General features: G+C 61.2%; 1 protein-coding gene across 2 annotated transcripts; it reads left to right on the plus strand.

Moving 5' to 3' along the window:
- The first annotated feature begins 17,213 nt into the window (after window positions 1-17,213).
- Window positions 17,214-27,238, plus strand: DIPK1B (divergent protein kinase domain 1B). Of its 2 annotated transcripts, none has more exons than XM_066366717.1 (5): window positions 17,214-17,527; window positions 22,115-22,252; window positions 25,119-25,226; window positions 25,350-25,526; window positions 26,000-27,238. In XM_066366717.1, the coding sequence occupies exons 1-5, from the start codon at window positions 17,465-17,467 to the stop codon at window positions 26,807-26,809; spliced, it is 1,296 nt and encodes a 431-aa protein (XP_066222814.1). In that variant the 5' UTR covers window positions 17,214-17,464; the 3' UTR covers window positions 26,810-27,238. The 2 variants fall into 2 exon arrangements, with proteins under 2 accessions (XP_066222814.1, XP_066222815.1); XM_066366718.1 differs by having other exon boundaries at window positions 17,218-17,527; window positions 22,118-22,252.
- The last annotated feature ends 692 nt before the right edge of the window (window positions 27,239-27,930 follow it).

The following is a 27,930-nucleotide window of genomic DNA, read 5'->3' on the forward strand; positions in this document are numbered from 1 at the left end:
CAACAGTTTGGGCCTCCTCGCCCGCCCCGTGTCGCCCACCGCCCGGTCCCCTCGCCCTCACCACCAATGTCCCCTCGCCTAGACCACAGCTCCAGCAGCGGTCCAAGGACGCGGCCACCCATGCCAGCCCTGTCGCTACACGAGTGAGCCTTGGAACCGCACTGGAGTGACCAACGGCCACCTAGACGGGCAGCCTGCCCCTTCGGGTCCTCTCGGGCAATTGCAGGGAAACCCCGCTGGCCTTGGGGCGACCTCGGCCTAGGAGGCTCGGTGGGCGCACGGGTTTGGGGGGCGGGGCAGCAGTAGGAGTGGGGCGTGTTTCTGGGCGGGGCTGAGGGTGCCGGCACTGGGTGCCAGGAACAATGTCACCCGGCTGCTCTTGGTGCGGGGCCAGCGGCGACTATCAGGCGACTGTGTTCACATCAGCGCCGGCGATCGGCCAGCCTGGCAGGACAACGGGGCAGTTAGGCTGGCTTGGAGGGGTGGGGGAGGGCCTGCCAGGCTGTCCCAGACCAGCCCCCTGGGGACAGGCAGTCAGGTCTCAGCAGATTTGAATTCGTAAAACCAGGTTTCCTTCTGGCCCAAGCCCTCTCCACGCGGTGGCTGGGGTCCTGTGTTGGCTGCAGTTAAGAAGTGCCCACTAGTGGGTTGGAGGTAGACCTGGGGCGGGGCAAAGCAGGGGAATGGGGACAGAAAGGGACTTTGTTCAGGGCAATGGGCGCGGACGGTGCTGTGTGAAGGTGATGTTTCATGGGGTTGTGCATTTGAAACCTGTACCCCAATAAATGCAGTTTGTTAAAGAGTGTCCACCTGTGACCGCAGCTCCTGAGTGTTAGGAACGATGTTACTAGCCTCTTCCTTTTTTCAGATGCTGAGGTGACCTGTTACTGGAATGAGTCACTGCTGACCCTCCCTTGCGTGCGCGCACACACACACACACACACACACACCCACTCACTCTTGAGATGAGTGGGGGAACCTCCGGCCTTCGGAGGTGGGGCTTTCCAGCCGGGCTAGTAGTAGCTGTGGGCTCACAGGTGTTCCTAGCTGTTCAGAGCGTGGAGCGGAGGGGTTGTGCCTTCATGCTGCACCTGCAGGCACTTGGCAAGAAAGCCTCTCCCAGTGTCCTCTGGGTCAGGCTCTGCCACCCATCTGACCCATCATTTTGGATCCGTTTAAAGAGATTGCTTGTCCCTCTTTCCAACTCTTGGGACAGGATACTGCCACCCCCTCAGAGGAGGCCTGAAAGCCGCCCTCCCCTCCCCCCCTCCCCACCCCTTGTCCCAGGGAGGGTTTACAGCCCCTTGGGCAGGCAACAGCCAGACTAAGGAGATGTCAGTGGGTGTGGATGGGCGCCCAACAGGCGGTGGTTCTGCAGGGAGCTGGGCAGGGGCATGAGTATAGGCCGGATCAGGTCAGGGCGGGCTTTCTCCGAGAAGGGGTGGCAGCGTCTTAGGCTGGGGGTGCTGAGTGTCAGCACAGGGTCAGCGGAATCCAGTCCTCACCAACCCCGGGGCAGAACGGGCTCCCTTAGCTCCCGGCCCACCACCCTTCCCAGGGGGCCTGCCCATCCCTCACATCCCTTCTTCTGCCGGCCTCACGCGCTTCCTGGCCCCTCTAGGACCTCGTCGCACATCTGTGTGTCTGTGCGTTTGCTGCCCCAGGGGGACGTGCCTGCTGTGTTCACTGGTGTATAACCAGCACTGGCGGCGATGAATGCCTGGCCTGTATGTAGTAGGTGCTCAGCGAATGCCCCCCCCAGCCAATGCACCCCACCCTACAGATGGGGACCTGGGGCTCCCAGAGGTGACAGTCATTCAGACAGGAAGCGACAGGGGAGGAAGCTGACCCTGCGCGGTGTGCCACGCCCCCTGCCCTGGGCACGCCCCTGCCCTGCCCTGGGCACGCCCCCTGCCCTGGGCACGCCCCCTGCCCTGCCCTGGGCACGCCCCCTGCCCGGCCCTGGGATCGCTGCCCTGTCCTGCTCCCCGGGGGCGTTGATTCTAGACGACAACAACGCTCTCTTGCGTCCTCAGAGAGGCTGTTGTTACCCAATCCCACCTTCCCCGGTTCCATCTTCCCCAAGGGACCTGTCGAAAGAGAACGTCCACTTTTCCTCTGACAAGAAGGGGAAGCGGAGGGCTGGGGGGCTGGGAGAGGCCGTGGAGGGGGCGTCCCCCGGCTCGTGGAGCTGAAAACAGACATTTCAGTACTTTTTACTGTGACCGTCTATTTGGGGCGCTAACAAAAGCTCCCCGTTTCTACAAGGCGGGAAATGAACCCCCGAGCATCTCCTGGGTTGGGGGACAGGCTGCACCCCGATGTTTTCTCTGCTATCCGGGGTTCTCGGCTGAGCAGGGCCTCGCGTGGGTTCTACCCAGCTTCCACTCACGACCGTGTGGGAAGGAAGGAGGGCGGCCATGCCTCACGGGGTACAGGGCGCATCATCCTGCCTGGCCCTCTCGGGGGCTCCCTGAGTCCCCCACAGCTCCCCAGGGGAGGTGCTGGGTGGGTGGGTTCGTGGCCGAGTCCGCCCTCAGCCCCGGCCTGGACAACAGCTGAGAGAGAGCCCTGCTGGGCAGCAGCTGGGACCCAGCCAGCCCACGGCCTCGGGTGATACAATCAAGGCTGAGCTGGCACCACCGCCCGGGGCCCTCGGGAGCCCACAGCCAAGGGGAGGGGACGCGGCTGGGCACAGTGGGCACTCTGGCTCCGGCATGCAGATTGGCCAGGGGCTGACCAGGCCACACGCCTGTCCACCACGCCTCCTTCTGCGGGAGGCCAGCCAGGTCGGTAGGTAGGGCCTTGTGGTATTTGTTGCTCTTGGGAGGGTTGGACGGGAGCCCGGCGATCTGCTTTGGTCTCCAGGGTGACCCAACCGCGCCTGGGCCTCAGTTTCCTCGTGGGCCGGAGGAAGGGAGTCCCTGTCCCCAGGCCTGCCCCCGGGGGCCATGCCTGGCTTTGCCTCTTGGCATAAGAGACTGTGGGTTGTGCTCCCTTCAGACCCGCTGAGCCCCCTGCTCGCTGGGGGGCCTTCGTAGGGGGCACACCTCCCCGGAGCAGACCGAGGGGAGCCAGGCCTGGAGGCTGGCCCGCAGCAGGGAGGCGGTGGGGAGCGCCAGCCCCCGGGAGAGGGGCCCGTGTGAGCTGCGCTGGGCGGCCCCGAGTCCTCAGGCAGTGCTCCCCAGGGGCCTGTGCTCCCGGTCCAGGTGGGTGTGCCCTGAGGAGCAGATGCCGCCCCGGCACCTGTAAATAAAGCGGCCTGTGAATCTTTCATGGGCTCGTGCTTAAAAATAGATGAGGTGAGGCCTGTGGGCCCGATTCCCGAGGCTATGCAGGGGGCTGGGCTGGGGCCACCAACTCCCCAGGGAGGCAGGGAGGAAGGTGAGGGCCACGGGGCAGGCCACCACTTCAGGGGGCCCTGCCCAGGGCACATGCAGCCAGGAACACGCAGCCCGCGCCCAGGGGCCGATGGGACACCACCCTCTGGACCTGCCGTCTGGGCTGCCAGGTCACGAGGCCAGGAAGAGGGGCTGAAAGGCAGCTCAGGGCAGAGGCCACGTGAGGCCCCAGCGCCCAGCGCTAGAATGGCCCCACCAGCCGTCCTGCCTCTGACATGGGCTGGATCCCTGGTCTCAAATGGGTCCCCAGAGATGGCCTTGCCCAGCCCTCTGCTGCCAACAGGAACAGAGGGGCCCAGTGGGTGGGAAGATGCCCCGAGGTCCCTGGCCAGCATGAGGGGGTGGGGAACAGGGTTTGGTGAGGGCCTTAGAGCCCAGAGCCAGGCTCAGGCGGCCCTGGCCAGCCCCTCCCCCCCAGCGATCTCAGGCCGGCTCCCCCTCTGGGCCTCAGTTTCCCGATCTGCACCGAGGGGCGATGCGAGGCTCCGGGGACCCCGTGAGATGACATGGGAGGGACGGGCTGGGTGCGGGACGCCGGCCTGCCGGCACTGTTTCCCCAGGCAGGCTGCCCTCTGGCCACCTCACCCATGGTCCAGTTGGCGTCCAGACCCAGTCAGCTGCCCCAGTGCTCCCCAGGCCAGCCCATGGGACAGACGGGGCTGCAGGCCGAGCAGGAGGCCCTCTCTCTGCCTTACCCCACAGTTCCTGGGGTTTGGCCACTGGGCCAAGGGGCCTCCGAGGTGCCCTGGCCCCTGCTGTCCTCCTGCTGTCTGTCACCACTGGGGATTACACAGACAGCAAACAGTAGGGCAGGGGCCAGGGCTGGGGGTGGGGGAGGGAGGGAGGAGGGGGGAGGGAGGAGGGGAGGGAGGAGGGGGAGGGAGGAGGGGGAGGGAGGGAGGAGGGGGAGGGAGGAGGGGAGGGAGGGAGGAGGGGGAGGGAGGGAGGAGGGGTGAGAGAGGAGGGGGAGGGAGGAGGGGAGGGAGGGAGGAGGGGGGAGGGAGGAGGGGGAAGGAGGAGGGGAGGGAGGGAGGAGGGGAGGAAGGGAGGAGGGGGTGAGGGAGGAGGGGAGGAAGGGAGGAGGGGAGGGAGGAGGGGGGAGGGAGGAGGGGGAGGGAGGAGGGGAGGGAGGGAGGAGGGGGGAGGGAGGAGGGGAGGGAGGGAGGAGGGGGTGAGGGGGGAGGGAGGAGGGGGTGAGAGAGAAAGGGGTGAGGGGGGAGGGGGAGGGAGGGAGGAGGAGGAGGGAGGGAGGAGGGGTGAGAGAGGAGGGAGGAGGGGCGAGGGAGGAGGGGGCGAGGGAGGAGGGGGCGGGAGGGAGGAGGGGGGAGAGAGGAGGCGGAGGGAGGGAGGAGAGCTCTCTGGCCACTGGCTAGACCTTGTCCACCTTCCCACGGGACTTGCTGTCCTCAGAGCCCCGAGTGGCCTGCTCCCCCCCCCCACCAGACTGTGGCTGGCAGGACGTCCTCTCCCTTCCGTGAGCACTGGAGGTGCTCCACCACAGCAAAACCCCGTCTGGAGGTGGACTCGCCACTTTAGGGAGCGGTTTTTGCCTCCCTTGGTCAGAGGAGGCAGAAGGCGGGTGGTGGGAGCTCTGCTCTGCAGGGACCCAGGCCGGAACTCTGCCTGCCCTCCGTGGCCACTGAGCCCTCCCCTCTGCGGGCCACCACCATCTCTCCTGCTCAAACAGAAGGCAGGAAGGGACCCTGGGGAGGCCAGCCTGTCTGTGGAAACAAACGGGGGACTTCACACTGAGGGTCTCTATGAATCAGTTTGACCTCAGCCCAGAGCCACACTCCCAAGACGACCACACAAAGGCTGCTAGGGGTCTTCGTCTTCCTCTCTTCTCCAAGCCAGGAGGCCACAGACGGAATGTCCAAACCTGGAGAGAATTTTGATAAGAGTTTATTTGGGCCAAACTGGTGACTTATCCTGGGGAGAAAGATTTCAAATGTTCCCGAGACAACAGCCCGCCTACTTCTTTCACGCACTTGCTCTGAGGCAGGGGTCGTAAGGAAGGGACAGGAGAGTTCGTAAGATTACATGTTCTGCCGAGAGTGAACGCCCGCTTTGAGGGGCATTACTTCTGACATCTCAAGCGTGCATCGGTCCCGGCCAGGGAGCTCGATGGATTTAGAGCGGCGTCTCCGTACACCACGGTGGCAGGTCCCATCCCGGGCCAGGGCACATACAAGAGTCACCCGCTGGATGCATAAATAAGTGGAACAACAAACCCATGTTTCTCTGTCTCTGTCTTTCTTTCTCTCTCAAATCAATCAATAAAAATAAAGTATTTGGCCCTGGCCAGTTTGCTCGGTCAGTTAAGAGCGTCATCCTGAAATGACAAGGTTGCATGTTTGATCTCCGGTCAGGACACACACGGGACACAACCAATGAATACACGACTAAATGGAACAACACATGCTTCCCTCCCCTGCCCCTCTCTCCCCCTTTCTCTCTCTGTCTCTCTAAAAGTCAATAAAAATTAAGCCCTGGCCAAACAGCTCGGTGGTAGAAGGTCATCCCAGAATGCGGAGGTGGCTGATTCGACTCCCCAGTCGGGGCACATAGAGGAGCAGTTCGATGTTCCTGTCTCTCTCTCTCTCTCTCAAGAAAATAAAATAACTTAAAAAAATAAAGAGATAAACATGAAAACAAATGTGTCAAGTGTGTTAACAGATGCACAGGACGAACAGACAGGGCGGGCTGGCTTCACTAAAGAAGTTCCAGGCCTGGGGCGTGAGGACCCACCAGGACCTGTGTGAGCTGAGACTATGTGGGCGCATCGTCCTAGGGGGTGACTTGCCACAGAACCTCCCTTTTCTGTGCATGACCTAAATAATGCCAAGGAAAGTCCCGCAGGAACCCAGGGGTCCATGGTGGGGGTGGCCGCCTGGCAGGTGCAGGTAGAGAGGGCGGCAGGGCCACGCCCAGGACCGGCGGGCACAGGGGTGCAGGCGTCGGCTGTCCAGACCTAGAGAGCGTGCCAACAATACCAATGACACCTGGGGCCCCACTTCCGGAGTGAGCAGACCCAGTTCTCCGGCCTTTGACCTCCACCACGCCCTTCACCAGCCGGAGGTCTGGACGCCTGAGTCCGAAGTCACGCTGGGTGGGTGAGAGGTGAGAGGCCCGGCCCCACCCGCTCCTGCTGCCCGCCTGCACCCCTGCCACCATGCACCTGAGTCAGAGCTCGGGGCAGGTGCGGCTTCCTGGCGACCCATCCGGGCTAATTAGTCACTGACCTAATGAGCTTGGAACTCGGGCATCCGCCCCACCCAGACTCCTGCTTGCCCGCACTGTCCCCAAGCAGGGGCGCCCGATTTAGCCAACACAAACACAAATGCAGGGCGCAGGTGAGATCGGAATGTCTGATGAACGAGGAACACTCTCCGGGCGTAAGTCTGTCCCGCGTCATATTTGGGACAGACTTGCGCGGAAAAATGCTGTTCGGGTTTTGTCTGACATTCACATCCAACAGGGGCTTGTACTTTGTCTGGCGCCCCCTCCCCGGACAAGGGCCACAGCCCCGTGCCGGCCCCTGGACTCTGCCTTCTCCCACCACCCGAGCCAGCTTGGCCTCCCTCCGCGAATGGCTGGGCAGCACTGCCCTCTAGTGGACAGACCCCAGGAGGGTGGAAGCTGCCCGGGCCAGGGCGGAGGGATGCAGGGACCTGCTCCAGGTTCCCTGACCCCTCCTCGGCCCCTGGGGCGAAGAGAAGAAGTAACAAACACCCTGGCTGGATAGCTCGATTGGTTAGAGCGCTGTTCTGAAGCTCAGAGGTTGCCAGTTTGATCCCAGGTCAGGGCACCTACAGGAACAGATGGATGTTCCTGTCTCTCCCTCTCTCTCCCTTCCTCTCTAAAAATCAAAAAAATAAACATAAGGAAAAAAAAAAGAGGGGAAGCAGCCACCTGATAATTACAAGAGCGTCCCACCTGCCCAGGGCCAGCTGCCCATCAAAGAGCACCCCCCTAGACTGCAAGCAGGTGCCGGGCTCTCGGTACCCACCCTAGCGGCCGGCCGGCCTGGAGAGGCCTGAGATGCAGGCACCTTCAGCTCTGCTCTGCCTGGACCAGGGGGCAAAGGTGACTCCGGCGTCCAAAGCGGTACGGTACGGGGTGGGGGCTCCAAAGGTCGCCTCTCTCTTTCTTCCCCTCTGCCTCCATTTGAAATTCGTTTTCTTCCTCCAAACTCCCCAGCCCAGGGCAGTCGGCCCCGGTGGTGCAGGGTCCGAGCAGACAGTCCTTCCCTGTCCGCTCAGCGCTCACGGAGCCGGGAGCACAGGGAATAGCTCTCCGGCCGGGCCCCCGAGGCTGCCTGCGCTGACCACAGGGGTGTTTCACATCACTGTGAGGGCAGAGGCCTGGCCTGGCTCAGGGAAATGCGGTCTGGCTGGCAAGACAGAGCACAGAGTCCTGGCAGGCGCCCAGTGTCCGACCCAGGGAGACCGCAGTGTCGCAGAAACGTGTCCCACAGGCCACAGGGGTCTCCAGGGGGTGACTGGCCACAGGCTGCACCCCTCTGGGGAGAACCGGCCTTCGGATAGCGGAGCCTGGCAGCAGCTTCATGGGAGAGGGTTTGTGGTTTCTGGCCTACTTGTGGTCTCGCTCTGCGGCTTGGATGCCGGAGTGTGCCGGCGTGTCCCTCAGCAGGGGGCTGGGTGACATCGCCCGACACTCCCCGTGCATTTAAAACCCACGTGCACCCACGTGTGAGGACAGCTTCCCTTCTATTGACCGAGACCAGGACATCTGTGTGTCCCTGCCTGGCTCCGTTGCCGCCCAATGTGTCCTGAGCGTCTTCCGGAGCGAGGCCACCCCCCCCCCCCCCGTGCCTCCACGTTGGGGTGTAGCCAGCCTCCCCTTCCCGTGGGCAGGCCCAGGCTGTCCGGGCCTGAAAGAACCGTGCTGTCCTGAGGCCCGGAGTAATGTCTCTCCCTGGACGGGACCGGCCCTGGCTGCCTGGTCACCAGGCCTGCCTCCACCACCCTTTCTCATTGCTTGTATCTCAGCGAAACCACACGGGTCTGTCTCGGCCGCGGCGGCAGCGTGGGGACCTGGTGTTCAGAGCGCAGGTTTTGTCTTGCTTCCTGTATCCTCCCCAGCTCCGGAGTCCACGGGAAGTTTTAAGTCAAGACGGAGTGAGTCCTGACCTGGGGTGGCGCAGTGGACAGAGCTTCAATCTGGAACGCTGAGGTCACTGGTTCAAAACCCTGGGCTTGCCTGGTCAAGGCACATATGGGAGTTGATGCTTCCTGCTCCTCCCCCCTTCTCTCTCTCTTCCCTCTCTAAAATGAATAAATAAAATCTTTTAAAAAAAAAAAAAGACTGAGTGAACGGATGACCATCCAGCTTCTGATGCTTCCCAGGGGCTGAAACGTCCTGGAGCCGGAGGCTCGGTGGAGTTCATTGAACACGGATGGGTCCGGGGAGTCGCAGACCAGCAAGCAGTCCCCCATGCCAGGAGGGGAGGTCCTGCCCCCCGCCCCGGCCACCACCTGGCATCCTCGGGGTTGGTCAGGTCTAGGCAGGGAGGCTTTGGGGGGAATCAAACCACAGCAGGAGGTACGGAGGGGACAGAGCCAGTGCGGAACTCAGCAGGTATTTCCTAACTGTGTCTCCGGAGCCCCAGAGTGTGAGGCTGTCCTCACGCGCCACAGATGGCCAGCCTGGGTCGCAGAGGACCAGCAGTGCCTCGGCCACATGCCCGCAGGAACGGGCCAGGGTCAGACCTGTACATCTGACTTCAGGGCTCCGCCGCTGACCTCGACTAACGCTGCCCCCTCCGCCTGTCGGTGCCCGTAACGGCCGCCAGTCACCAGCCGGAGCCCGGTGCGGGCAGCCGGGCCCCGCTGATATGTATCCAGATCACACAGTCACCTCCCTCTGTCCCTGTCTGTCTGCTGTGTTCTCTCTCCCTGCTCTGTCTCCCTCTCCTCCTCTCTCCCACCGCCCTCCTCCCTTCCCCTCCCTCTGTCTCGTCCTCATCCCGGCTCCCTGGCTCCTGCAGGAACTTCCCGAGGGTGGGAGAGGACATAGTCCTGCAGCCAGCCTTCAGGAAGCAGACGGGGGACCCTGGACTCAGCAGGGTCAGCAGCCTGACCTTCTGGCTGTCCCTGCGCCTGGGCCCTGCCGTGAGCGCGTGTGCGTGGGCGCGTGTGCGTGGGCGCGTGCGCGTGAGCGCGTGCGCGTGAGCGCGTGCGCGTGCACGCGTGTATGCTCTCCCACCCAGCTCTGTGCTGGGGTGAGGAATCCGGCAGCGATCCGACCCAGACACAGAGGCGGATTCAGCCCGCCAGCCCGGCCAAAGCTGCAGGGAGCTCTCAGGGTCCAGCAGAGTGCCCAACACCCCCCCATGGGGGGTCCTGGTCCAATGTTGCAGCCCAGCATTAAGGGGGCCCCAGTGACCCATCAGATCAGAAGGGCCTCTGGGAGAGGGTCGTCTGAGCTGGGACCCACTCAAAGGGGTTGTTGTGGAGGGGACATGGGGTAGGTGGAGGAACCCTGGGCTAGGAGAACAGCATAGGCAAAAGCTCAGAGGCAGAACTGAGCAGGTGCATTCTGGGGACTGAAGGAAGAATGGGGCTGGGGAGGCAGTGAGAGGGACGTGCCCCACGAGGCCATGTCCCCGGCACCGAGGGAAGCAGGCAGGGGGCTAACTCGTCCAGGGCTGCCGCCCCCAGACTTCTCCCGTGCTACCGCCGGGGCCTGCCCCGGTCAGTGTCCCCTCCCCCCCCCCAAAGCCCCGCCCCCAGATCGGCTGTGTCTCTTCCTCAACTACCCCCAGGGCTGGGCTCTGCGGAGCATTTCACCATCGGAAGGAACCGGCTGAAAGCCTCTCACTGAGGAATGTCATGGGCAGGAACCTGTCCCGAGTTAATCATTAAGGACTGGGACCCAGATACAGCCAGGAGGTCACTCACCCGGGCTTGTTTAGGGAACAGGAAGTTTGCACCATCCTAAGTACCAGTTACGTAAGCCAGGCTCCATCGAGACAGCAGGATGCTGCGCGACCCTTACCCTGGGACTCCAGGCCTGGACCCTTCTAAAGAGGAGTACGTTCTCTAGGGCCGGGAGGTCTGCATAAGACCCACAGAGATACTGTCGCCCTGCTGGGATGCCCCCTCTTCAAGAAGTCCAAGGTGGCAGGGGAAAACAAGCCTTTTTGATGCCAAACAGAAGCTTGTTTTGTTTTTCTTTTTCATTAAGTGAGAAGTAAGGAGGCAGAGAGACAGACTCCCGCATGCGCCCGACCGGGATCCACCCGGCATGCCCACCAGGGGGCGATGCTCTGCCCATCTGGGGCGTAGCTCTGCCGCAATCAGAGCCATTATAGCGCCTGAGGCAGAGGCCACAGAGCCATCCCCAGCGCCAGGGCAAACTTTGCTCCAATGGAGCCTTGGCTGCGGGAGGGGAAGAGAGAGACAGAGAGGAAGGAGAGGGGGAAGGGTGGAGAAACAGATGGGTGCTTCTCCTATGTGCCCTGACTGGGAATCGAACCCAGGACTCCTGCACGCCAGGCCGACGCTCTACCACTGAGCCAACCGGCCAGGGCCAAGTAAAAGCACAGCATCTAAAACTTCTCTTAGAGCCCTGGCTGGGCAGCTCAGTTGGTTAGTGTTGTTCCAACATGCCGAGGTTGTGGGTTCAATCCCCACCCAGTCAGGGCACATATAAGAATCAACCACTGAATGCGTCAATAAGTGGAACAATAAATTAATGTGTCTCTGTCCGCACCCTCTCTCAAATCATTAATCGATACAAAAATTAAAAGCAAAACAAAACTTCACTTAAGAGTTGGTGGGTCCCCAGGAACAGAACTGGCCGAGGGCTCCAGTTCTATTGAGAAAAACAGATCAAAGAAAAGCGATCACGTTTATATAAATGACACACATTTACACATGTGTACTGTGGGCCCTGTGTGACTTCACGTTCATGTATAATAAAAATGCTGAAGTCTGGAAAGCTATACACACAGATGCTACAGTGATAACATCGGTTGGGTGTCGAGGTGACAGGAGACTTTTATTTATTCTTGCTCACTCCTATATTTTTTTTTACTAAAATGAAATTCATAGGACATAAAATTAACCATTTTAAATGGTCCAGTTTGGTGGCATTGAGCACACAATGCTATGCAAGCATCTATTTCCAGAACACTTTTTAAAAAAAATTATTTATTTGAGAGAGAGAGAGAGAGAGAAGTGAGAGAGAGAGAAAAGAGACATCAATTTGTTGTTCCACTCATTTATGCATCCACTGGTTGATTCTTGTCTGTGCCCTGATGGGGGATGGAACCTAAAACCTTGGCGTAGCCTGACCGGGTGGTGGCGCAGTGGATAGAGCATCAGACTGGGATGCGGAAAACCCAGGTTCAAGACCCTGAGGGTGCCAGCTTGAGCGAGGGCTCACCTGGTTTGAGCAAAAAGCTCACCAGCTTGAGCCCAAGCTTGCTGGCTCAAGCAAGGGGTTGCTCAGTCTGCTGAAGGCCCGCAGTCAAGGCACGTATGAGAAAGCAATCAATGAACAATTAAGGTGTTGCAATGTGCAACAAAAAACTAATGATTGATGCTTCTCATCTCTCCATTCCTGTCTGTCCCTGTCTATCCCTCTCTCTGAGTCTCTCTCTGTCTCTGTAAAAACAAACAAACAAACAAAAACAAACAAACAAACAAAAAACCTTGGCATAGCCTGACCAGGCGGTGGCGCAGTGGATAGAGCGTCGAACTGGGATGAGGAGGACCCAGGTTCGAGACCCCGAGGTCGCCAGCTTGAGTGCGGGCTCAGCTGGTTTGAGCAAAAGTCTACCAGTTTGAACCCAAGGTTGCTGGGTCCAACAAGGGGTTACTCAGTCTGCTGAAGGCCCACGGTCAAGGCACATATGAGAAAGCAATCAATGGACAACTAAGGTGTTGCAACATGCAATGAAAAACTAATGATTGATGCTTCTCATCTCTCTCCATTCCTGTCTGTCTGTCCCTGTCTATCCCTCTCTCTGACTCACTCTCTGTCTCTGTAAAAAAATATATAAATAAATAAATAAAATAAAATAAAATAAAACCTTGGCGTATAGGGAAGATGCTCTAACCAACTGAGCTATCCGGCCAGGGCCCCAGAACACTTCCATTGCCCCAAAGGAACCCCCAAACCCTGTAAAAGTCACTCTCTCCAGCCCCTAGCCATCACTCACCTGAGCCCTGTCTGTATCGAGTTTTCTAGTCTAGCTATTTCAGAGACGTGGAATCAATCACACAACACACGGCCTTCTGTGTCCGGCTTCTTCCAGTTTGAGAGTTTGCAAGTTTTGTCCATCTTGTCAGAATTCCGTTCCTCTTTGTGGCTGAGGAATAAATATTTCACTGTACGGACGGACCACCCACCATGGGGCAAGATTCCATTCATACCAAGAAACGTCCATTCATCCATTTGTCAGGGCGGACACTTCCCTGAATGTCTACAATGAGCAGTGGAGACCTCTGTAAGGAGGGCGCGGATCAGCAGGACGGGGCTGCGTTGAGGGACCCTGTGCGAGGCCCCAGGCCCGCCCCGTCCCAGCCCACTGCCCTGCGCTCAAACCCCTTCTCCCCTCCACCCACCCTCTCATGGGCTTCACCTCCGAAAACCTCAGGATCTGCAGGAGGAGGTGTGGCGGCAGGGAAGTCGGGGTCACTGCGCACACCAACCAGAACAGGGGTTCACGTCCTGCTCTGGGCTCAGCCAGACCACCGCAACAATGACCCGAACTCACCAACCTCCATCATACAGAACGGTCTGTTGCCTCTGGGCCCCTGAATACTCTGTTCCTCTGCCTGGAACGGCATTCCTCTCTGTTGGGCAGATAAAATGTATTATGCTCACTTTGTTAAAAATGGCGCTGCCCACGTGAGGCCATCGCCCGGGTGATATTAATGTGTGTTGAGAATCCTTGTAGCCTGGGGCTTGGTTTTGGGATTAAGCCTTTCCCATCCTTTTTGATGTGAGGTGGTACAATCCAATCATGCCTCAGAGAAGTGACTTTGTATTAGAGACTTCCCTATTTTGTATATTGGATTAGAGGTTGTGAAGCTACAATATAAAATGAGGGAGCAGAGCAGAGAACAGAAAGAGGCCATGTGGCCAGGAGAAGCAGCCAAGATGGCGGAGTGCTGAGTGAGATGCCAGTTTGTGCAGAGTTTGTATCTGGGATAAGGAAGGAGATGGGGAACTGAGGAGAATAAGGCTGGTGAGCTAGAAACCTTTGATTCTAGGAAACTCGGATAAGTCAGTGGCTTTGTGAGCACTGAATGTGAGTGGGTTTTGGAGCCCAGTGTGTGTTTTTACTTGCCCGCCGGGTGCAAGCTAGAATTAGAGACTATGGCCCACCAGTTTTTGGCTCCGTTGTTTCTTTACCGACTGTCTGAATCCAATGTGAACCTGCATAGGCCAGGCTGCTGTGATAGTGGCCCTGGCCGTGGCTGCTGGCTTTACACTCTCCTCCCCCTCCCTCCCGAACCCTCCCTGGCTCCCCATCCTTTGGGTCGAAATGCAGATATCACCTTCCCCAGGACAGGCCTGGGCCTGAAGGCACCCCCACCATACGAACACCTGTCTGAAGAGAACTGGGAACCTCAGTCAAAGGTCATCAGGGTTCGCCTCCATTTTTCCTGTGACACAGTTGTGCCCGGAGGCGGAAGAGTAACCAGAATCCTGGAGTTTTGGTTGAACATGTGGCGACCCAGAAAAGACTACGTTTCCCAGCCTTCTTTGCAGCAAGGCAGGGCATGTGACTAAGCTCTGGCCAATGGGATGTGAGAAGAGGCGCTCGCTTTCAGGTCCCGTCTTTAAAGGGAAAGTCGGGCTCTTGGCTTCTTTGCTCTTCCTCCCTGCTGGAGGGTGGAGGTGATGGCTGGAGCAGAGCAGCTATTTTGGGCTGCAAGCAGGTATCTTGAGGAGGCTGGTGCAACAAGGCGGAAGAAGTTTTAGTCCCTGACAACATGGGGTCTCCGTATCAGCCCTTGGAGGCTTACATTCAGGGTACTACACGAAAGATAAATACACTTCCCTCCTGATTTAGCTACTTTTATTTTGGGGTCCCTTGATGAAACCTCTTACATTTTCATGGACTCCTGGACCGTTTCCAATGATGTAGCTGTTTGGTCTGCAGAGCGGGTTAGTTAGCGTCTGTCCAGACGCACGTCCACCCAGAACCTCAGAATGTGGTAAGGGGTGCTGAACCCCAGCTTCTGGCAAATTGACGCCATCAGATTTGGACCTCCTCAGGGCTGTGGGCTGCATCCAACCGCCTCACCATGACGCTGCTGTTCTAAGCGAACTGGCTGACTCCGGCCACAGACTCATAGCCCCTGACACTAAGCCGCACCACGGTTTTGGCTTCATCTGCAGTCTGACAATGGTGCCTCTTTTTTTTTTTTTTTTTTTTTAATTTTTATTTATTCATTTTAGAGAGGAGAGGGAGAGAGAGAGAGACAGACAGAGAGAGAGAGAAGGGGGGGAGGAGCTGGAAGCATCAACTCCCATATGTGCCTTGACCAGGCAAGCCCAGGGTTTTGAACCGGCGACCTCAGCATTTCCAGGTCGACGCTTTATCCACTGCGCCACCACAGGTCAGGCAATGGTGCCTCTTTTAATGGCAAAAGCTGCCTAACTGTGGGTGGGTGGTCAAGGTGGCAGAGGCCCTTCCTATTTCCCACCGCCCACAGACCCTGGTGCTGTGTGCTGGCCTTCTCCAGAGTTCACTTAAGGAGATCTCTGACTACCCCCCGGTCCGCTCCCCCTGGCCCACACACCTTGGTCAGGCAGCTCTGTCATTGAATGCGGCCACCCCAGAGAGCAGCACCTCAGTCAGGGTGGGGCTGTGCAGATGGGGCCCTATCTGGATCTTTCTGGATCTTTCTGGATCTTTCTGGATATTCCAGATTCTACCCTGACCCTCCTGAGAAGATGTTTCTTCTGACCCCTACAGGTGCCTTTTGGGAACCTTGAGGACATAAGCAATCCTGTTCCACCACCCAGATTCTCCGGTGGGACCAACACAGCCTTGGATCCACTTGGTGGAGGACACTGAGTGCCTGAGGGTGGGGCCTGGGACACAAAGGGTGGGTGTCATGGGTCTCAGGAAGAAAATCTTTGTGCCTGACCAGGCGGAGGCACAGTGGATAGAGCGTCAGACTGGGACACGGAGGACCCAGGTTGGAAACTCCAAGGTCTCTGCCTGGAGTACAGGCTCACCAGCTTGAGCGAGGGGTCACTGGCTTGAGTGTGGGATCAGAGACATGACCTCACTGGTTTAAGTACAAAGGTCGCTGGCTTGAAGCCCAAGGTCGCTGGCTTGAGCTCCAAGGTCGCTGGCTTGAGCAAGAGGTCACTCGCTCTGCTGTAGCCCCCCAGGTCAAGGCACATATCAAAAAGCAATCAATGAACAACTAAGTAGCTGCAACGAAGAACTGATGCTTCTCTCATCTCTCTCCCTACCTGTCTGTCTGTCCCTATCTGTCCCTCTCTCTGACTTTTTCTCTCTCTCTAAAAAAAGGGGAAAAAAAGAAAGAAAATCTTTGTGACTCCAGGTCAGGCACAGACTTCTCAGATACTTAGATATGACTGACAGACATAAAATGCATAAACCTTAAGAGAGAAGAAAAATGGATACACTGGACCTCAGTAAAATTAAGAATCTGTGCTCTGGGAAAGACACACAAAAGAAATTTAAAAGACAAACCCACAGACCGGAAGATATGAAGAACTCTCACAATTCAATAACAAGGAAACCATACAAAAACTGAACCGACACTTTGCCCAAGAAGGGCCGCAATGAAGCCCACGAAACATCAGGCGTCTTTGGCAAAACGAACTCAACAGCCAGAGAGAGACTGCGCGCACCCCCGTGGACCCAGGAGGACTCAGGACTGACGACAGCGCGCAGGGCTGCCCGGATGATGCCCGCAGCTGGGCTCCGCAGCCTGGGGCGGAGAGGACACCACTGCACAAATACCCAAATGCCAAAGTTCACGCGGTTCTGTTCCTAACCCGCCCCAGCCGGAACCAACTCCAAAGTCCTCCAGCTGGTGAAGGAACTCGAGCATCAGCGTCGGACTCGCGGCAAGGAAGAGGGGCTTGACCTTCCAGGGCGCTCTGCCTAGTGACAGAGGCCGCACGCCGAGGCCATCCCTGCTTCACTCCGCTTCTGTGACGTGGCGAGGACCAACCAGGGTTCGCCAGGGCCCGGGCTGTAGGACGGCTAGAAGAGAGAGGGGCGTGCGTTGGGGCTAGGGGGCGGAGCTGGGGGCAGAGCTGCGTCCCGAGCGCCGGTGCCCGCACACTGAATCTGTAAACCTTGCAGAGATGCCCAGTCTAAAAAACAAAACAAAACGACCCCCCACACACACACACACACAAAACTGTGCATTTGACCGTATTAGTTTAAAAAATGGAAGGAATAGGCACACGCCAAGTGGTTGGCTCCGACCCCCACTCGGGACGTCTCCCTTACATGCCCCTTTCCCTGGGTTTCCTACCCGGCCGGACCCCAACCTAGAAGGCCTCCACAGACGGCCAGGTTCATTCTCCGGCCTCCCCACTGCCGGGACGCCGCGACAGCCTCACGTGTGATAGCCTCGCGTGTGACATTCCCGCCGCCGCTCCCGAGTGCGGGGTGAGGCGTAGGTGGCCATGCCCCGCGCGCCCTAAGCCTTCTCCACCCCCACCCCCCGCTGAGGGCGCGCTGTGGGGGCGTGGAAAGGTGGGGCGGGGTGGCGGGCGCCTACACCCCCATCCCCAGCACCGCAGCCCCCCTCCGCGCCCCTCCCTCCCCTCTAGTACCCCTCTCCTCCCCCGCGGCCCCGCTCCCGCGCGCCCCCGCGGCACCCGCGCCCCTCCTTCCCTCCTTCCTCTCCCCCGCGCGCGCCTACGCAGCGCCCCCTCCCTCCCGCGGCTGGCGGAGGCGCGCGCCCTCGCGGAGACGCGGCGAGCGGGCGCACTCGGCGGGCAGCGGGAGCGCGGCCGTTGCGGGCCGGCCCGCGGGGCTGAGGCCGAGCGAGCCAGGCCCGCGCACCAGCCGGGCGCCCACCATGCGGCGGCTGCGGCGCCTGGCGCACCTGGTGCTCTTCTGCCCCTTCTCCAAGGGTCTGCAGGTAGGCGCGCCGCGGCCCGGCCCTGGCCCGATGCCCACCCTCCCCGCCTTCGGTTCTCGGGCCGCGGCCGGGCGCGTGGCCTCCAGGGGTGGGTGGGGGCCCGGGGCCGGATTCAGAACGCGGGATGAGTGGCCGCCGGGGAGGCTGGGTGTACCGGGATGGCGCCGGGGTGGGCGGTATTGCGGGGGCGCGCGGAGCCCGCGCCTAGGGCTGTAGAAGTCTCTCTCCCCCCATCCAGGGCTAGACCCTTATCTCAGAGGCCCAGAAACCACATGAAAAACGTTCTTTCCTCTACGTAAAGAAAGGGGTTGTTTTTCTGTATTAGACAACTTGGGGCACATAAATACCCCAAGAAGGACATACATAACTCCCCCACCCCCACCCCCGGTCAACCCCCAACCAGCCCTAGTGTAAGGTGTGCCCTGACCCCACGCTGACCTTGCACAAGTCCAGTTTTTACCAGGGCACCCCATCTGCAATGGGAGGCCCGGGTGCCTTGGATGCCAGCTCTGGGGGGGGGGGACCCTGTCCCCTCTGGGTGGTCCGAACCAGACCCATGTCAGAGCCTCACATCATCCAGGCCCATCTTGTGACCGCAATGCCCTATAGGACAGCTCTGATCAGACCCTTTCTGGGACCAGGACAGGAGGGTTCCTGCCAGGGTGACGTCCTTGGCCCAGGGCCCAGCTGTCCTCGACTCCCCTCCGGGAAGAACTGGGGAGAAGTGGGAACCAGGGACCACACGGTTTACCTGTCTGTGCCAGACGCCCGCCCTGCCTGCCCAGGGCCTCGGGGTGCATGGTGCTCGGTCGCCCAGCCCCGGGCAGGTGGAGAGCTGAGAGCTCAGGGCTCTGAGGGCTGGAGGTGGCCTGTGCTCTGGCCCCAAGCTTTGATGGACAGCCTTGACCATTGCAGGGGTGGCGCAGGGACAGCAGAGGGCTCCCTGTGGTCTGAGTCCTGCCCTGCCCTCTCTCAGTGTGGAGACACCCTCTGAACCTCGGTTTCCCTGCCTGTGACAGTCCCTCCTGGGTTGGTGGTGCATGTAGGGGGCTAGCCCGTGGGCCACAGGTCACTGTGCTCTTACTGTCCTCTGAGCAACTCTGCCCATCGCCACAAGCGGCTCCTCGGGATGAATGAGGCCTCCCCTGTCCCAGGGCCTACTCACCGGTGCCGGGTCAGGGTAGGGCAGTGGGGTTCAGGGGATGCTCCTGGAGGAAGTACCCACGGAAGATGAGGACCTGGGTGGGGGTCAGTCAGAGTTAGCCAAGTGGGTCTGCGTACTGGAAGGGCCCCCAGGTCAAGGCCAGGAGCCTGCAGAGGTTGGGGTGGGGGGCGTGGAGGGGGCTGTGTCTGGCAGAGGTTGGGGTGGGGGGCATGGAGTGGGCTGTGTCTGGCAGAGGTTGGGGTGGGGGGCATAGAGTGGGCTGTGTCTGGCAGAGATTGGGGTGGGGGCGTGGAGTGGGCTGTGTCTGGCAGAGGTTGGGGCGGGGGGCGTGGAGTGGGCTGTGTCTGGGGCCCCTGCAGGCCCCTGCAACTGCTCTGTGAAGCCAGCTCCCCCCCCCCATCCTGGGCCAGCACTGGCTACAGCCTGCCCCCCTCCTGTCCCCCAGGACCCCATGGCCGAAAGCCCACCCAGGCCCTGCCCACCATCACCTCGGGCGTTGTTCACCAATGGCTGGAAGCCTCGGACCCTGTCCTGTCCCCACAACATCCCCCAGCTCCCTGCCCCCACCCAGGGCTTCTCTGCTTTCCTGTTTTTTCCTTTTGAACAAATCTGACGGGAAACAGACGCTATGACAGGGTCAAGTGGCCTGAGGCCCAACTCCCACGTCTGGCCAGGGCTCCCCCAGTCTCTGCTAAGGGGCTGAGCCTGCCCCTGAGCTCTCCGGGGGGCCTCCCTATGGCAGCTCCTCCCAGGGCAGCAAGCCGGTTAAGCAGGTGCCAGGAAGTAGGAGGTTTGGGCCCTGCCTCTCAGGGAGGAACCACAGAGATGAACGCAGCTGTCCTCAGTGGGGAGCTGGTGGCCCTGTGTCGCGTGTCACAGGGCAGCCCCCAGCCCCCACATCCCAGCTAACCAGGACCCAGGACTGGAGCTGATGCTTGGCTCACATGTGGGCAAGGTGTGTCCAACGCCGGTAGTGGCATCTCCTCTGGGGACAGGCTGGCCTGACGCCCTGAGCCCCCTGCTCTCCTGTACACCCCCCCCCGTCCCCTGCCGGGGGTGGGGGCCCAGCTGCTGGTCCTGGACCGCAGCCTGAGAGACCAGAGATTTGCCAGGAAAGGGAATGGAGAAGGGAGGTGGAGCCCCTGCCTGGGGCTGGGGGCGGCATGGAGACAGTGCCCGGCCCTCCTGCTGTGGGCTTGCCGGTGATTCCCCTTGTTGTGTGTGGGGGGCCCTGCGGGAGGGCCTGAGCCTGCATGAAAGCAGTTCCTGGCCACTTGGACATCAGTTCTTTTTTTTTTACAGGGACAGAGAGAGAGTCAGAGAGAGGGATAGGTAGGACAGACAGACAGGAACAGAGAGAGATGAGAAGCATCAATCATCAGTTTTTCGTTGAGACCCCTTAGTTGTTAATTGATTGCTTTCTTTCATTTTTCTGAAGCTGGAAACGGGGAGAGACAGACAGACTCCCGCATGCGCCCGACCGGGATTCACCCGGCACGCCCACCAGGGGCGATGCTCTGCCCACCAGGGGGCGATGCTCGGCCCATCCTGGGTGTCGCCATATTGCGACCAGAGCCACTCTAGCGCCTGAGGCAGAGGCCACAGAGCCATCCCCAGCGCCCGGGCCATCTTTGCTCCAATGGAGCCTCGGCTGCGGGAGGGGAAGGGAGAGATAGAGAGGAAGGAGAGGGGGAGGGGTGGAGAAGCAGATGGGCGCTTCTCCTGTGTGCCCTGGCCAGGAATCGAACCCGGGTCCTCCGCACGTGATTGCTTTCTCATATGTGCCTTGACCGCGGGCCTTCAGCAGACCGAGTGACCCCTTGCTCGAGCCAGCGACCTTGGGTCCAAGCTGGTGAGCTTTGCTCAGACCAGGTGAGCCTGCGCTCAAGCTGGCGACCTCGAAGTCTCGAACCTGGGTCCTCCGCATCCCAGTTCAACGCTCTATCCACTGCACCACCGCCTGGTCAGGCTCCTACAGTTCTTTTATTTATTTTTTTTTATTCATTTTTAGAGAGGAGAGAGAGACAGAGAGGGAGAGAAAGGAGAGAGAGACAGAAAGAGAGAAGGGGGGAGGAGCTGGAAGCATCAACTCCCATATGCAAGCCAGGATTTCGAACCGGCGACCTCAGCATTCCAGGTCGACGCTCTATCCACTGCACCACCGCCTGGTCAGGCTCCTGCAGTTCTTTATAGTGGTAGTAGATACCACGTAATACAAAACTGTCCGTCTTCAGCACGTCTGGGCGCGAGGCTCAGCGGCGTGAGGTCCATCCACACCGTTGTTGCTGTGCGGCCACCGTCCTCTCCGGGACTTTCTCATCTTCCCCAAAGTGACTCTCTGTCCCCCATGAAACACTCACTCCCGTCCCCTCCCCCGCCCCACCGTCTGCTCCCTGTCTCCATGGTTCTGACCCCTCCAGGGGCCTCACGTGAGGGTCACCGACAGGGCTTGTCCCCTCGCGGCGTCTGGCGTATTTCACTGGGCGTCATGGTTCCAAGGTTCATCCCCGCGGGAGCGCGAGTCAGGACTTCCTCCCTTCTTGAGGAGGAACGGCATTTGGCCGGCGGCCCGCCGGGGATCGTCCCGTCCTGGGTGTGTTTGTCTGGCCCTCTGTCGGGGTACTTGGGGCGTGTGTTCCTCACTCTGGCTGTTGGGAACACGCCGCCCTGATGGGGGCTGTGGGAGGCCGTGCCCCCGCCCTCTGCACCCGCAGCCTCCAAGGCGGGTCTTCCTGCTGGCCCCGGTCCAGCCGGTCCAGCCGGGTTCTCCACCGGTCAGAGAATGACAGGGGGCAGACGTTGAGATTCTCCAGAGCAGTGCGGCGGTCACACGTCATGAAATGAGGGCAGGACAGGAGGAAAATCTGAAAAAAATATATTTATTCAGCCAAATGAAGAGTTGAGTACCCTGCACCCTCCACCACACTCTCTCTCTCTCTCTCTCTCTCTCTCTCTCTCTCTCACACACACACACACACACACACACACTCACACTTTGAAATGCATTTTACCCGCCTGTGTATTTAAAACTCCGGCCCTTGCCTGACCTGTGGTGGCACAGTGGATAAAGTGTTGACCTGGACTGCTGAGGTCGCCAGTTCGAAACCCTGGGCTTGCCCGGTCAAGGCACATATGGGAGTTGATGCTTTCTGCTCCTCTCCCACTTCTCTCTCTCTCTCCCTCTCCCTCTCTCTCTCCTCTAAAATGAATAAATAAATAAAAATAATTAAAACTCCGGCCCTGGCCCTCACCCTGGAGTGGGTGCACTGAGGGCAGAGGTGGGCGGAAGGAGACCCCACAGGGTCCCTGGGTGGCAGGCAGTCCTGGGCGCTGGGGCAGGGCAGGGCCAATGGGAAGGCCGGGGTCTGAGAGGGCGCACCACGCCCTGGAAGTGCCCCTTCCTCACGCTCCCCCTCCCTCAGCAGGGCCGGCTCCCGGGCCTCAGGGTCAAGTACATCTTCCTGGTCTGGCTGGGCATCTTTGCGGGCAGCTGGCTGGCATACGTGAACTACTCGTCCTACACGGAGCTCTGCCGTGGGCATGTCTGCCAGGTGGTCATCGTAAGTGTTCCCCGGGGGCCGGTGTGTGGGCTGGCGTGGGGCGGCAGGCACCCAGGCGGGCACGGTCCTTCCTCAGAGACCCGTGAAGGTGGGCGGGTGGGTTTTAAGATGGGTCCTCTGGCTGGGGGTGGCGGGAGGAGGGCAGGACAGGTGGGGAGGCCACTGCAGGCGCCCAGGAGATGGACAGATGGACAGACTCCAGATCTGTGGGGGGAGAATGGACTAGGCAGCCGTTGGTGACCTTGAGGGCCCCTCCTGGTGACAAGGGTCTCTCAAAGGAGGTGGCAGGGCCTGGTCCTCTGAGCCTCCTGCTTGGGGGACAGCCGTGGTTTATGGACTCAGGGAGACCCCAGGCTTTGAACTTGGCTGCACTCGCCACAGCCGGGCAGCCTGGGGCTTCTGATGCTCTGAAAGGTGACGAGGGGTCCTGGGTTCCATGTGGTGACTGAAGCCGGCCCAGAAGGCTCAGGCAGGCCTGCTCCGTCCGAGAGACGGTGGTAGGGAGGGGCACGGGGTCCAGAGCTCGTGGAGCCCATGTGACTGGACTTGCAAAGGGCCCGGTGGCGCTCAGTTCTCAGATGGTTGGCCGAGTGTCTCCGGGCGGCGCCCTGGCCAGCCAGCACCGGGCACTGAGGACGCCGCCCTCATGCTCGGGGTGGGGGGTGCTCACAGGCGGCCTGCAGGGGCCCGGTCTGAGCTGGGCACAGCCCCATGGCTCTGCCCTCACCTCCCAGGGGCTGGGGGTGTACAGGGCAGACACACGTCTGGAGACAGAGATGGGGCCCTGGCCTCAGGGGAGGCACTGCCAGTGGACAGCTCGGGTGGGGGCGGTGGCGCGTGGGTGCGGCTGGGGAGGCCCAGGATGGGCCAGGCAGTCCGGTGCAGCAAGAGGTCAGCCTGAGGACCCCAGAGCGCAGGTGCACCATTGGAGTGAGGGTGGTGGGGGGACAGGTCTTCCAGCGAGACCTGGGAGGAGGCGAGAGCTGAGGGTCTGGCCGTTAGGGCGCAGGGGGCCATGGTCAGGGTCACAGGTACTTTCTGAGCACTTCCTGTGTGCCTGCGGAAGCTTCCGCCACCCCCAGCCCCACCCGGCTCTCACACAGAGGGCCCAGGAGGAATGTGCCCCTCCCGCCAGGAGGAAGCTGCAGCCTCCACGTCCCTGGTTGCCCTGGCCTGGCCAGTGGACAGGAGTCTGTCTCTTCACCAGGCCCAGCTCCCCCGAGGCCTGTGCCCAGGGTGGTGGGCACACTCCCTTCCCTCCAGAGGAGACCTGCCCGCCTAGCGGGGCTGTCAGCCGTCTCAGAGAAGTTCCTCAGCTGGTCCAAGGGCAGGACCCGGGCTCAGGGACCCGGAGCGCACAGGCCTCTGGGCGCTGGGCCGGGTGCCGCCTCCTGCGTCCCTCTGCGCGGCCCAGTCTGCAGGAGGGAAACAGGCTAGGAGGTGACCGTGGCTTGCCTCCAGCCTGATGGGCCGCTGGACACACTGCCTGCCTCACGGCTGCGAAGCCCCTCCCAGCCCTCGTGGGCGTCAGCAGGTGGACTTGGGCTGCAGGACCTCCCTGCAGGGTGGAGGGCTGGAGGTGTGCGCTTTTCTTAGTTTTCTTTCCGCCTTGACTCACGGCCGTCCGTGCCTCCTTCACAGTTCACACATCCGAGCCCGGCCAGGCCGCCAAGGCGGAGGGGCCTGACCCCAGCCCTCCTGCCTCCTCACTTGGGGGGCGCTCTGTTCTACACACCCCTTTGCCTCCCTCCTGCCCCCTCACTTGGGGGGCGCTGTGTTCTATGCACCCCTTTGCCTCTCTCCTTCCTCCTCACTTGGGGGGCGCTGTGTTCTACACACCCCTTTGCCTCTCTCCTTCCTCCTCACTTGGGGGGCGCTGAGTTCTACACACTCCTTTGCCTCCCTCCTGCCTCCTCACTTGGGGGGTGCTGTGTTCTACACACCCCTTTGCCTCTCTCCTGCCTCCTCACTTGGGGGGCGCTGTGTTCTACACACCCCTTTGCCTCCCTCCTGCCCCCTCACTTGGGGGGCGCTGTGTTCTACACACCCCTTTGCCTCTCTCCTTCCTCCTCACTTGGGGGGCGCTGTGTTCTACACACCCTTTTGCCTCCCTCCTGCCTCCTCACTTGGGGGGCGCTGTGTTCTACACACTCCTTTGCCTCTCTCCTTCCCCCCAGCCTGGCTCCCCCGGGCCTGGGCTCCATGGCAACGGTGTGCACATCCAGAATTCATTCAGAGGGAGTTTGCTTCGAAGGGAAGGGCCTGATGCGTCACCTCTGGGCACCCCTGTTCCTGCTCCGGTCAGCCCACCCCCCGCGGGGCAGGGGACAGCAGCTGCTGAGAGGTTCTCACTGTGTCCATCTGGCTAATGAGGTGGCCTGGTGGTGGTGGGGGGCAGGCGGCAGGGGACAGACAGCCCAGACAGGTGCTGGGAGGAGAGCGAGGCAGCCCGACCACATCGCCCAGCGGGCCGCCGGCCTCTTGCTGCACACCTGGGCGGTGGGGGGGCCCTGCTGCTCCGCGTCAGCCCCCCGGGACCGATCTGGGGAGAACCGGAAGTCTGTTCAGGAGCAGTTGTGCTGAGCAGCTTGGCATCTCGCAGGACGGTGGACACGGTGGGCAGGGACACATGCTGAGCCCCACCAGCTGAGCAGGCGCCCGGCCCGTGTGGCGCCTGGTTCCTGGCTGTGGCAGTCTAGGGCCCCCGGAGAAGTTCCATGGCCCGAAAGCCAGGGGCCCAGTGGCAGACGTGACGAGGGCCTCGGCCTGCCCACCCAGGGGAGCACCTGTGAAGGGCGGGCAGGGCTCGCAGTGGCCGCTCAGCCTGCCTCCCCGGCCACTTCCTGGCGTGTCCTCCCCTCCACAGTGTGACCAGTACCGCAAGGGCATCATCTCGGGCTCCATCTGCCAGGACCTGTGCAGCCTGCACAAGGTGGAGTGGAGGACCTGCCTCTCCTCCACCCCGGGCCAGCAGGTGAGCCCGGTGGGGCTGGGCCCGGGCCGTGCCGGGAGGGGGCCTGTGGCTCAGAGGCTGAGGTATATAGCGGGGCGCTGGGGGGGGACACCTGTCCACGGAGGATCCCTGCGGCCCACCCAGGTGTACAGCGGGCTCTGGCAGGGCAAGGAGGTGACCATCAAGTGCGGCATCGAGGAGAGCCTGAACTCCGAGGACCGGTTGGACGCGGGCCCCCGGCGGGAGCTGGTGCTGTTTGACAAGCCCACTCGGGGCACCTCGATGAAAGAGTTCCGGGAGATGACCCTCAGCTTTCTCAAGGTCAGTTGGGTTCCCTGGGGGCGGTGTCCAGTTCATGTCCAGAGATGTGGGCACAGGGTGGGAGGTCGGCCAGGAGGGGGTTGTACTGGCCAGCCAGGCGTCTGACCCCTGCGCTCCAAGCAGACCCTCCTCGCTCAGGGACCGCCCACTGGGCTGGATCAGCGAGGGAGAGCAGGGAGCCGTGAGCCTGGGCACGGCAGGAGTGGGGTGAGAGCCGACAAGGAGCAGGCCCACCCCCACCCCGAGCGCAGGTGGGGCACAGCTCCATGAGAGACGCACGTAGGTGGGTAGTCAGGGTGGCCTCCCAGGAGGTGGCAGTCGGAGGCTGGGCTCCCCTGAGCTGTCAGTTGTGCTGGGTTCTGCATGCAGGCTACCCAGCCAGCACCCGAGGGTCTGGCAGGACCACACCAAGGCCTGCTTCCCGTCACCTTGGCAACACCACTGTCTCCCTTTCTTTCGGTCCCGAACATCAGGCGAACCTGGGAGACCTGCCCTCCCTGCCCGCACTGGTCGGACAGGTCCTGCTCATGGCCGACTTCAACAAGGACAGCAGGGTGTCGCTGGCCGAGGCCAAGTCGGTGTGGGCGCTGCTGCAGCACAACGAGTTCCTGCTGCTGCTGTCCCTGCAGAAGGAGCACGCCGCCCGGCTGCTGGGCTGCTGCGGGGACCTGTACGTCACCGAGGGCGTCCCGCACAGCTCCTGGCTCGGGGCCGCGCTCCCGCCCGTCCTGCGCCCGCTGCTGCCCCCGGCCCTGCTCCGGGCACTGCAGCAGTGGCTGGGGCCGGCGTGGCCCTGGCGGGCCAAGATCGCCATCGGCCTGCTGGAGTTCGTGGAGGAGCTCTTCCACGGCGCCCACGGGACCTTCTACATGTGCGAGACCACGCTGGCCAACGTGGGCTACACGGCCCAGTACGACTTCCGCATGGCCGACCTGCAGCAGGTGGCGCCCGAGGCCGCCGTGCGCCGCTTCCTGCAGGGGCGCCGCTGCCAGCGCAGCGAGGACTGCACCTACGGGCGTGACTGCAGGGCGCCCTGCGACCGGCTCATGCGGCGCTGCAAGGGCGACCTGCTCCAGCCCAACCTGGCCAAGGTGTGCGCGCTGCTGCGGGAGTACCTGCTGCCCGGCGCCCCCCACGACCTGCGCGAGGAGCTGGGCTCGCAGCTGCGCACCTGCACCACGCTGAGCGGGCTGGCCAGCCAGGTGGAGGCTCACCACTCCCTGGTGCTCAGCCACCTCAAGACCCTGCTGTGGAAGAAGATCTCCAACACCAAGTACTCCTGACGGCGGCTGGCCCGGCCCGGCCCGGATGGAACCAGGTCGGAGGAGGGATGAGGGTCGCTGCCCCAGGGCCTGGCTCCCCCTACACTCACTCATGTGGGGCCCTATAGCCATGCTGGCCCTCGGGCCTCCTCTGTCCACCATGTAGCTGACCGGACGGGGCTGCAGAGCTGGGCACAGCTGCTCGTTTCCCGCCCGCTAGTCCCTGTGACCAGATTCCCTCAACCACACCCTCCCTTTCCCCAGGGTCCAACAGCCCAGAGGGACAGACGGACCATTTAGCTGGAGTGGACATTTAGGGACCACTTAGCTGGAGCAAGGCTGGAGGCAGGACCTGGAGCCTGAGCAAGGGCTGGCCGAGGGGACCCACCCAGGTTAGCCTGGGCGTTGCTTTCAGGACCATCTGATGTAAATAAAATAGCTTTTCTGTGAGTACTCTGGAGTCCCCCTGCTGTGCAGACCACCCCCAGCAGTGTGGGCAGGGAGGTGGGGGCTGCCCTTGCCTCCTGCACAGAACAGGGCATAGTTCAGGCGGCCAGAGGCCCCAGTGGGCCATCCCAGAGCCCTGCCTGACCCCTCGAGCTCCTCGAGGGTGGAGGAATTGCGTCCTTCACTGGGTGAGTGGGTGGTGTGGGAGGGGACGCCACAAGCTAGCTGACCCCAGGACCAGCCCCCACCTGGGTTAGTGCCATGGTGGTGAAGGGACCAACAAGTACGGTGTCCTAGCAGCAAGTGGGGGACGCACGGATGTCCCCTGCTGGAAGCCCTGCTTGTTGCTCGTCCAGCCCCCACCGCCCCCGCCCCCAGCAGGACCCCGTGCACCTCAGGGCCTGACACCCCTTCCCCACGTCCCAGCCTCAGCCCATCTCACGCAGGAACATGCAGATCAGCTTATTCATGACCCACTTTTTTAGTCTGAAGTTTTGCCAACAAATACTTTCTCTGAAGAAAGATGCATTAAGTAAATGCTTCAACTCACTCTAACACTCGGCATGACAACAGTAACACCCTTAGTACTAACCCTTAACCCTCCTCCGGAACACATCAGAATGTTTCTTCCCATCTGGGTTTTTCCTTGTGGGGGAAGGTGATCCAAATATGTAGAGAAAGTTTGGGAGTGTGGG

Source organism: Saccopteryx leptura, chromosome 2, assembly GCF_036850995.1.
Source record: "Saccopteryx leptura isolate mSacLep1 chromosome 2, mSacLep1_pri_phased_curated, whole genome shotgun sequence".
Taxonomy (NCBI): Eukaryota; Metazoa; Chordata; class Mammalia; order Chiroptera; family Emballonuridae; genus Saccopteryx; species Saccopteryx leptura.